Genomic DNA, 9755 nt, shown 5'->3' with positions numbered 1-9755 from the left:
TTCCTCTTCTCCTCGGGGACACAAGCTAATTACGGTAATCATCGAAAAGACATTCCTTTACAAGGCACCCCGCGTTCACTAGTTCTATGGGTGGTGCTATGGCCGTTTCATCTCGTACCAGACCAACCATTGAGTCTATATAGGTGCCATGCTACTCACCATCATCACCTCCAAGCCTCCCATGTGTAGCGTCAAACTTATCGTTGTCGAGACGGCGTGGCAATACTCAATGATCAACAGGGGGGGCAACAGGGGGGGGGGGTTGTTGGTGCGTAGAGTCATCGGCATAACAGCGGAGTACACACACTTGTCCCAAAAAACGAACACGGGTACGTCGCCGTGCAGATTTTAGGCTGGCCATAGTGGGGGTAACATAATCGGTATGATGCGCTTGGGACTCATAAACATGCTTATGTGGCAGACAATTAAAGAAGAGAGAGAGAGGGGTTATAGGGGGTGTTTGGTTCAGAAGTCCTAGGACTTTTTCTAGTCCCAGGGACTAATAAGACTCTCTAGTAGAGTCTTTTTCTAGTCCCTGTAGAAAAAGTCCCTCCCGTTTGGTTCCTAAAGACTTTTTAGGGACTTTTTCTAGTCTCTGGGACTAAAAAGTCCCTGAACCAAACACCCCTATAGTAACATAGGTAGAGACCATATCATAATAAATGTTATGCTACTACATGCCATGCACTAGTATCAGTATGATACTAGTATATGTTGGCACGTATATGGTTAAATCTCAGTCAAGGGAGTTTGTGTAGCACATATATGTTGGTACATATATGGCCTAGTAATATGGATGTAGTATCATATGCTACTAGTGTATGATACTCCCTACTACAACCAGCCTTAGCATTCTCATTATAAGTCATTAAAGAATAGGAACATGGCAGTAACATAAATACACATTTTTGTGCCAAAATTAAGTATCACATTCCCATAGAACAATTCAGCATCAAACCAAACTAGAACTGCAGTTTACTGGACATGCAGTTTACACACTCAAGCTTAAATGCACCCTTGTGAACGGTAAAACGGAAAAAATAGTTCAAAAAAACAAAAAAACAAAAAAAAAACAAATTTTTTTGGCAACAAACATTGTTGAATTTTCTATATTTATGCAAATTTTCATGAAGGAAAAACATTCCTCATGCTCTGGCCAAAAAAAAACAAACAAATGCAATGCTTAAAGAAACTTTTTTTGACCATAGCGAACATGATCTCATCACAAATTTTCTGACACAGGCACACAACTAAACAATGTTTGCTGTAAAAAGAAACAGTTTTACTTAGTCTTAGTCGATATTATATCCGTAAGATCTTACAATGAGATTCGTTTAAAATTTTCTTTTCACTTTTTCCTTTGCCCTCTTGCATGTAATGTCACTTAACTGATACTAAATCTTAGTCGACTGAGACCTAGCCACACCCAAAAAGAAAGTCAAAATGTTTTGAATTGTTTTTAATAATTCTTGAAGAAATATTGTTCATAACAATAACATTTGAGCTCTGAGTTAGAAGAACGCTTTCGTGGATTTATTTTATAACCAAGGGAACCCACAGAAAGAAAGAACACACAGATGCCAATTAGCAGCCCATACATACGTGGAATGAATCGACCGGTGGACGGAGCTCAGCGGGAAAATTAACGTCGAGGGCGTACGTACACAGTCCATGCACGTCCCTTCGCGCGCGCGTGCACGGCGACGACGATCGCACGAGACGTCGATGACGCCCGGCCAGCTGAAGCGCGCGCGCTGGCTGGCTGGCTGGACGGACGGACGGACGCAGCAATGAATTAATACGGCGGCGCCCTCACCGAACGAACCACCACCGCCACGCCCCGTGCCGTGGCACGGCGCCAGCCCAGCCCAGCCCGCCCGCCCGCCCGCGGCATTTACTGCGCGCCGGTTGCCGTTGCGGATGCCAGCCGGGCCGGGCGGAGCCGCCGGACGGGACGGACGTTACACCAGCCAGAGACACCCCACCCCACCCCACCCCACCGCCACCTCCCCTCCATTTATGGTCTCCCTCCCATCGGTTGGGTTTACTCCACCTTCACAGTTCACCCCGTGCGGTGCGCCACCACCTCCATCCATCGGTCGATCCATCCTGCATTCTCCACGACGAGGGGAGGGGGACCGTGCGTACGGGCGCCCGATCCGAAAAGGCGACCCACCCGTGACAAGTCCCCGTCACGACTCACGCACCTCCTTTTCCCACCTCCACCTCCTCCGCTCCCTCTCGCCACCACGGCTGGCTGACAGCGAGCGAGCCACCGCCGAGGCCAGCCCGGTAATTAATCTCGAGGTAATTCCTACTAACTCCTCCCTAAAAAGATCCGTGCTGCGTGCGTGCGTGCGTGCCAGATCCCTTGCCTGCGCGTACGGAGCGAGCCGGAGCTGCTCCGCTACGGCCACCGGTGTCGGTAGCGTACGTACCGCCGGCGGTGGGGGCCATTTGACTCTCGCGTCGCTCCGCCCAGCCCTAGCCCCATGTGCGAGTCAGCCCCACTTGATTTTTTGTTGGTTTCCGTCGCCATTTTCTTCCACGGGTTTACATGGCGACGAGACGACGATGATATTTGTTTGAGCTCTCTTAACAGAACCGTTTTATCTGCTCGCCACATGTCCGGCTTTATCTAGCACCAACGCTGTCTGCCCTGCCTGGCTTCGTTATATCCATAGCCGGAGCTGCCAGCCTCCCAACCCTTCTCCTCCCATCTCCCACTCTCCTCCTCCTCTTCCTCTTCTTCCTCCACGAGTTCCTTCTCCTTGACCGAGGGGCGCGCCGTTTGTTGGTATTCAGTTTGAATTCGTTCGCTCGTTCGTCGCCATCGCCGCCGGCGGCCGAGGGAGGGAGACTGGTGATAGTATCTCTGGGGTCGGGAAGGAAGGGGCGAAGTCAGAAGCGCTGTTGGTAGACTACTAGGGATTCCACGTCGCGATTCTTTCCTTGTTTGCACCGGGCGCCATGGTTCCCTTCCGTCCCCGCGCCCGCCATGCCATGTATAGCCCCTTCCTGCTATTTTAATGCACGCCTAGCCCTCCTCTTTCCTCATAAAAACAACGCAATCAATCGTCGGGATCTGAGGGGATCGGCTTTCCTTCCCGCCTGCAGCCGCAGGGGCGGGTAGCAGGATCAATTCTCGGGATAGCGGGAGAGATTTCAGTCAGTCGTCAGTCCTAGAAAAGAAAACCACAGCCGGGGAATCTTTGTCTGTCGCTTGGGGTCGTAGATGAGCTTCGGCGGCATGTTCGACGGCGCCGGCTCCGGCGTCTTCTCCTACGACGCCGGCGGGGGCGGCCCCGGCATGCACAACCCCGGCCGCCTCCTCGCCCCGCCGCCCATCCCCAGGCCCGGCGCCGGCGCAGGCGGCGGTGGCTTCGCCTCCTCCACCGGCCTCTCCCTCGGCCTGGTATGCTATATTCTATACTACCACCCGGCCGTTCATGCGCTCAATACCACTGCGTGTTTATTGGCCTTAATTAATTGGCCAGTTTCTCTTCTTTGCCGTGTTTAATTGCCTTGGATTTTAATCGGTTTAATTAGCAGACGAACATGGAGGGCGGAGGTCAGCTTGGCGGCGCTTTCATGGGGAGCACGGGGAGCGGCGGCGACGGCGACTCGCTGGGCCGCGCGCGGGAGGACGAGAACGACAGCCGCTCCGGCAGCGACAACCTGGACGGCGCCTCCGCCGACGAGCTCGACCCCGACAACAGCAACCCGCGCAAGAAGAAGAAGCGCTACCACCGCCACACGCCGCAGCAAATCCAAGAGCTCGAAGCGTAAGCAATTGCAATTCTCGCAGGTTCTTGGTCTACTTTCTATCTAGCCCTAAATTCGCAAGTGCTTGACTGATTCATTTTGGCGCAGCGTCTTCAAGGAGTGCCCACACCCCGACGAGAAGCAGCGGATGGAGCTCAGCCGGCGGCTCAACCTGGAGAGCCGCCAGGTCAAGTTCTGGTTCCAGAATCGCCGCACCCAGATGAAGGTTCGAACTGTCAGTCAGAACAATCTTCTATCTTTGGTGCGACGTGTCGGTTGATGTGACAAGCTAGGCCAAGAAGAATCAGTTCCTTCTTCTTTTTTGGTAATCGTGCTCCTGTGGGTTGGTTGCAGACGCAGATCGAGCGGCACGAGAACGCGCTGCTGCGGCAGGAGAACGACAAGCTGCGGACGGAGAACATGACGATCCGGGAGGCGATGCGGAGCCCCACCTGCGGCAACTGCGGCGGCGCGGCCGTGCTCGGGGAGGTGTCGCTGGAGGAGCAGCACCTGCGCATCGAGAACTCGCGCCTCAAGGACGAGCTGGACCGCGTCTGCGCGCTCGCCGGCAAGTTCCTCGGCCGCCCCGTCTCCGCCATCTCCTCGCCGCTGAGCCTGCCCTCCTCCCTCTGCTCCGGCCTCGACCTCGCCGTCGGCAGCAACAACGGCTTCATGGGAATGGGAATGCAGTCCATCCCCGACCTCATGGGCGGCGGCTCGGCGGCCATGCGCCTGCCCGCTGGCATCATGGGCGGCGGCCTCGACGACGGCCTCGGCGGCGAAGGCGTCGCCATCGACCGCGGCGCGCTCCTGGAGCTCGGGCTGGCGGCCATGGAGGAGCTGGTGAAGGTGACGCAGGTGGACGACCCGCTGTGGCAGCCCAGTCTGGATATTGGGCTGGAGACGCTCAACTTCGACGAGTACCGGCGCGCGTTCGCCCGCGTGCTCGGCCCCAGCCCCGCCGGCTACGTCTCCGAGGCCACCCGCGAGGTCGGCATCGCCATCATCAACAGCGTCGACCTCGTCAACAGCCTCATGAACGAGGTGCGCATTGCCATTAACATAGACACTAGCGGTGCTTCATGGAGAAACACAAGAGCTAATCGGTGCAATGCTGCAGGCTCGGTGGTCGGAGATGTTCCCGTGCGTGGTGGCGAGGGCGAGCACGATGGAGATCATCTCGAGCGGCATGGGCGGCACCCGCAGCGGCTCAATCCAACTGGTGACCATGCACTCCCGTTTCATCCTAGCTCCACCTCGCGGCCAGCCTAACTTGAGCTCGCTCTCTCGCTCCTGCGACGTACTGACGTTATGCCGTGTGCAGATGCGCGCGGAGCTGCAGGTACTGTCGCCGCTGGTGCCGATCAGGGAGGTGACGTTCCTGCGCTTCTGCAAGCAGCACGCCGACGGGCTGTGGGTCATCGTGGACGTCTCGGTGGACGGCGTTCTCCGCCCTGACTCCGGCACCGGCGCCGGCCCGGCAGGGTACATGGGCTGCCGTCTCCTCCCCTCCGGCTGCATCGTCGAGGACATGCAGAACGGCTACGCCAAGGTACGTAACCAACCCGTCCGTCCCGCTCTCCCATCCACCCACCGGTCGAACTAACGCGCCACCCGTACCGTCGTCCACTCGTCCTGCTCCCTCGGCCGGCGTAACTCCGCACGGCCGCCACAGCTACCGCCAGCCCATGAACCACGATCAGTCCTTTCGCCTTGATTGCCGCACGGCGCGTCGGCATGTGGCGGCAGTCAGCCAGTCGGCCGCCCACATTAACGCCGCGCGCGCGCACGCACGTACACGCAGCGCGGCCCAGTATTCTATGCTCTCAGAGAAGGACGTGGACGAAGGTGAATCCAAGGCCATTTCCCGCAAGTCAATGCTCCCGTCCCGCGTGACGACGGGCCGGGACGTGCGTGCGTGCATAGGATCAGTTGGTTCCCGTGCCGCCTGCGACGACTGATCGCCATTGTTTTCGCTTCCCGGGGCAAGCAATTTTCAACTGTTTCGATGCTTCCATCCGTGCGCGCGAAATGCCCGGCTAGTCGACAGATCCAGTATTTTAGGGTTCCTTGGCTGCTTATACAACTATAGACTACTACACTACACTAGTCCAGTTTAATATAATCAATCATGGGAGGGTTCATCCCTTATTGTGCATGATCCATGCTGGTAATGAGTAATGACACAGTTGCGGCCTGTTGACACCCCACGTGCCCCACTGCCGTGTGGTTGACGCTCAGCTCCAAACCTAAGCATATCTACGTCGCAGATTATGTCTATGCGTGCACGATCTGATCGCCAGCCACTGTACTGCGCGTCTCGTGTTCGCCATATGCATGCCTGTTATTATTTTTCTACTTATCTCCATGTGGTTGCGACTGCAGCAGCGCAGTGTGTTTAGCTAGGGCTTTGCATTTGCAGTGGTCAACTGGGCTTCTTCTGAATCTCCGGTCCCTCCGCTATGCTCCGGTGATATCATGGGCGATCAGATACGTAGCATGCAGTTGCAGGCTGGCTGTTGTCGCTCGTGGCCGTGTCTACGCCGCGCGGCTTGTCCTCTTGCTTCAGCCAGTGAGCGACGCCATTTGTTACACGCACGCCGGATTTACTATTACTTTGCTACTGTGCGTGACCAGCTAGCGGCCCGGCCGGCACCGCGCGTGCGCCGGCAGCCGCCATTACTGCCTTGTCGCGGCAAGTGGCCGAAGCCAGCGGGGAAAGCGAAGCTGCATTCGGTGAGAGGCTGCCCGTGGTAAGTGTAACTACGTGCTGACGCTGTGCTACGTACTGTGCAGGTCACGTGGGTGGTTCACGCCGAGTACGACGAGGCGGCGGTGCACGAGCTGTACCGCCCGCTGCTCCGCTCCGGCCAAGCCCTCGGCGCGCGCCGCTGGCTCGCCTCGCTGCAGCGCCAGTGCGAGTACCACGCCATCCTATGCTCCAACCCGCACCCCAACCACGGCGACCGCCACGAGCCCATCTCACCGGCGGGGCGCCGCTGCATGCTCAGGCTGGCGCAGCGGATGGCCGACAACTTTTGCGCTGGCGTGTGCGCCACGGCCGCGCAGAAGTGGCGCCGCCTGGACGAGTGGCGCGTTGAGGGCGCCGGCGGACGGGACCCGGCCGGCGGGGAGGACAAGGTAAGGATGATGGCCAGGCAGAGCGTGGGCGCGCCCGGCGAGCCCCCTGGCGTCGTGCTCAGCGCCACCACCTCCGTGCGGCTCCCCGGCACGCCGCCGCAGCGCGTCTTCGACTACCTCCGCGACGAACAGCGCCGCGGAGAGTGGGACATCCTCGCCAACGGCGAGGCCATGCAGGAGATGGACCACATCGCCAAGGGCCAGCACCACGGCAACGCCGTCTCCCTCCTCCGTCCTAACGTAAGTACAGTACATCATACCTTGCATCATTTCTCATTTCCTCTCCACACATGACACATCTCAGTTCCTTCTGAACTTTTCTGTTCCTCATAATTAATCTCAGTGTCTTCTGACACTTGTTGATTTTTACGTAACATTAAAGCATCTGTGCATCTAACATTAACTAGTACTAGTTAGTAAATAGCAATTAAACTGACAGAACTCCTTGCAACCTAAACAATGGAGGGAGATAGTTAATGATGAATAGTTTGTCAAGAAGTCAAGCACTCCTCTACCTCTCGTACTACCCCATGGAGTAGGACTGTACTAGCATGAACTGGCATGATGCAGGTTTCATGGCCATATTGGCAAATGCATGGGTTGGGGGGCACAGTGACAGGAGGAAGAGGACGACGGAGAAAGCTTCCAAGAAATTATTGTTCTTGGCTACAGAACCGGGGTCCGGGGGTGGGGGGTAGTAGTAGGGTTGACAATTGTGATAGAAAGCTAGTAGCTGTTAGCTTTTCCCTCCTTTTGGGGGCATGCTTGCATGTAGCCATGCAGCCTATCTGCCCATGTCCTCTCTTGCATGCATGCCCACCAAAGCTGTCAATATTGGCTTTATCTTTCTTCTATACTTTTCAAAGATCCATGACAAGTATCTTTTTCATCTGTTATTTGATTTCTTTGTAAAGCGGCTTGGCAATATCCTGGTTCTTAGAACCATGAGGTTGACACCAAGTACACCAGGATTCCCTTTTGATCTCAAGTACACACCAGGATTCTACTAGCATGATTGGCTAAAGCAAAACACTTTGAATTTACCTAACAAAAATAAGTTGAGACTATGCACAGTTTTCCAGTTATCTCCTAAATTGCTAATACAGATATTTGCCACTTTTTTTAAGACCTCCCTTTCCCTTCGATAATACTACCTCCCTACACTAATATATGACGGTTTTACAGTTCAATTTGAGCTGCAAAAACGCCTTACATTAGTGTGCAGAGGGACTAATAGGTTTGTACCGCAAACAAATTTAACACAGTGAAAGAAAGCAGTTGAATGTACGATCTTACTAGTTATAATTCGAACCACTCCTAGTTTGTTGGAGGTCTTAAGCAAATAAATGTTACACTTTCAGTTATTTTTTTACTCTGTACCCTAATTAAGTTGACAATTTAAATGCTTGCGAGGACTGTCCACATATGGTACAACTGTACAACTATAAGTTCCTGCTGGCTGATGCATGTCACCGATATTGCTTCATTTGCTTGCAGGCGACGAGCGGGAACCAGAACAACATGCTCATCCTGCAGGAGACGTGCACCGACGCGTCCGGCTCGCTGGTGGTGTACGCGCCGGTGGACGTGCAGTCCATGCACGTCGTCATGGGCGGCGGCGACTCGGCCTACGTCTCCCTGCTGCCCTCCGGCTTTGCCATCCTCCCCGACGGCCACACCGCGCCGGCCGCGGCTACTGACCCTTCTTCCCAGGGCTCGTCGCCCAACGCTCATGGCGGCAGCAGCAACAACAGCCCCGGCTCGCTCGTCACCGTGGCGTTCCAGATACTGGTCAATAACCTGCCGACGGCGAAGCTCACCGTGGAGTCGGTCGACACCGTCAGCAACCTGCTCTCCTGCACCATCCAGAAGATCAAGTCCGCCCTGCAGGCCAGCATCATCTCGCCCTAGCTCCATGGCTAGCGGGCATTTGACATGGATTCCGGCCAACACACCGATACAGCACCGGCCGGATGCCATTTCAAATGTCTAACTAGCTCGATCAGGTCGTGTAGGATCACAAAGCTAGAGGAAGAAGAACAAGAAGAAGATTTCAGGCGAGACTTCGGATTATCATAGAGGCTTCTTGGGATACAAATAAATTATAGTGTGGAGATCGAATTAGTATTTCATAGAGGAAATGAACGGGGCGAGATGCGAATTAGGGATTAAGTCAAGAACGAACCTCGCGCTAGGCATGCCTGCATTTTAATTTGCCGCTGCTTAAACTAGCTGATGTGGTGGTTCGGGTATTGACTTAAACTCTGGTGAGGACTGAAGAGAACCCCCTAGGGCTTTGTTTTATTTTATATTTATATAATATATCTAGTGCTTTGGTTTATTAATGCATCCTTCTGTGAAGCTTTCTAGGCAAAGATGCTGATCATCAGATCAACATGATATATATATATATATAATATGTTTGCGTTTGTTAACTTATCCTAAATGTCTTTTTTAGCTTGAAGATGTTGGAATGGGTTCATATAAACTATGTTGTGGTTTAGTCATATATGCTTACTCAAGAAAGATCTTTTGAAAACCAAAATACATCTTCTTGAACTTATTTTACAATATTTTGATATAGAAAAGGCAGCTCAAAGCTGCACCTATGCATGGCTTAACTTGTTGTACTCCCTCCGTTCCTAAATATAAAGTCTTTTTAGACATTTTAAATGGACTACAACATGTGGATATATGTAGATATATTTTAGAGTGTAGATTCACTCATTTTACTCCGTATGTAGTCATCAGTTGAAATCTCTATAAAGACTTATATTTGTGAACAGAGGGAGTATTTAGTAGCATAGGGAGCAGGTCAAAGCAGTACATTTCTTATTCAGGGATAGGTG

At 53.7% G+C, this 9755-nt stretch overlaps 1 protein-coding gene across 3 annotated transcripts; it reads left to right on the top strand.

Moving 5' to 3' along the window:
- Positions 1-2288: 2288 nt before the first annotated feature.
- Positions 2289-9345, top strand: LOC123104487 (homeobox-leucine zipper protein ROC6). Of its 3 annotated transcripts, none has more exons than XM_044526353.1 (8): positions 2289-2307; positions 3553-3785; positions 3874-3991; positions 4120-4809; positions 4886-4987; positions 5090-5317; positions 6562-7146; positions 8404-9345. In XM_044526353.1, the coding sequence occupies exons 2-8, from the start codon at positions 3559-3561 to the stop codon at positions 8815-8817; spliced, it is 2364 nt and encodes a 787-aa protein (XP_044382288.1). In that variant the 5' UTR covers positions 2289-2307; positions 3553-3558; the 3' UTR covers positions 8818-9345. The 3 variants fall into 3 exon arrangements, with proteins under 3 accessions (XP_044382288.1, XP_044382286.1, XP_044382287.1); XM_044526351.1 differs by lacking the exon at positions 2289-2307 and adding an exon at positions 2613-3415 and having other exon boundaries at positions 3550-3785; XM_044526352.1 differs by lacking the exon at positions 2289-2307 and adding an exon at positions 2614-3415.
- The last annotated feature ends 410 nt before the right edge of the window (positions 9346-9755 follow it).

This window comes from Triticum aestivum, chromosome 5A (genome assembly GCF_018294505.1).
Source record: "Triticum aestivum cultivar Chinese Spring chromosome 5A, IWGSC CS RefSeq v2.1, whole genome shotgun sequence".
NCBI classification, from domain to species: domain Eukaryota; kingdom Viridiplantae; phylum Streptophyta; class Magnoliopsida; order Poales; family Poaceae; genus Triticum; species Triticum aestivum.
The sequence above is the reverse complement of the archived record's forward strand: the minus strand, read 5'-3'. Positions and strand labels throughout refer to the sequence as shown.

Coding starts and splice junctions, on each gene's coding strand:
- LOC123104487 (XM_044526351.1), top strand. CDS start 3,236: ATGAGCTTCGGCGGCATGTTCGACGGCGCCGGCTCCGGCGTCTTCTCC. Junction 4,810..4,885: donor TCAACAGCCTCATGAACGAG/GTGCGCATTGCC, acceptor GCAATGCTGCAG/GCTCGGTGGTCGGAGATGTT. Junction 7,147..8,403: donor TCTCCCTCCTCCGTCCTAAC/GTAAGTACAGTA, acceptor ATTTGCTTGCAG/GCGACGAGCGGGAACCAGAA.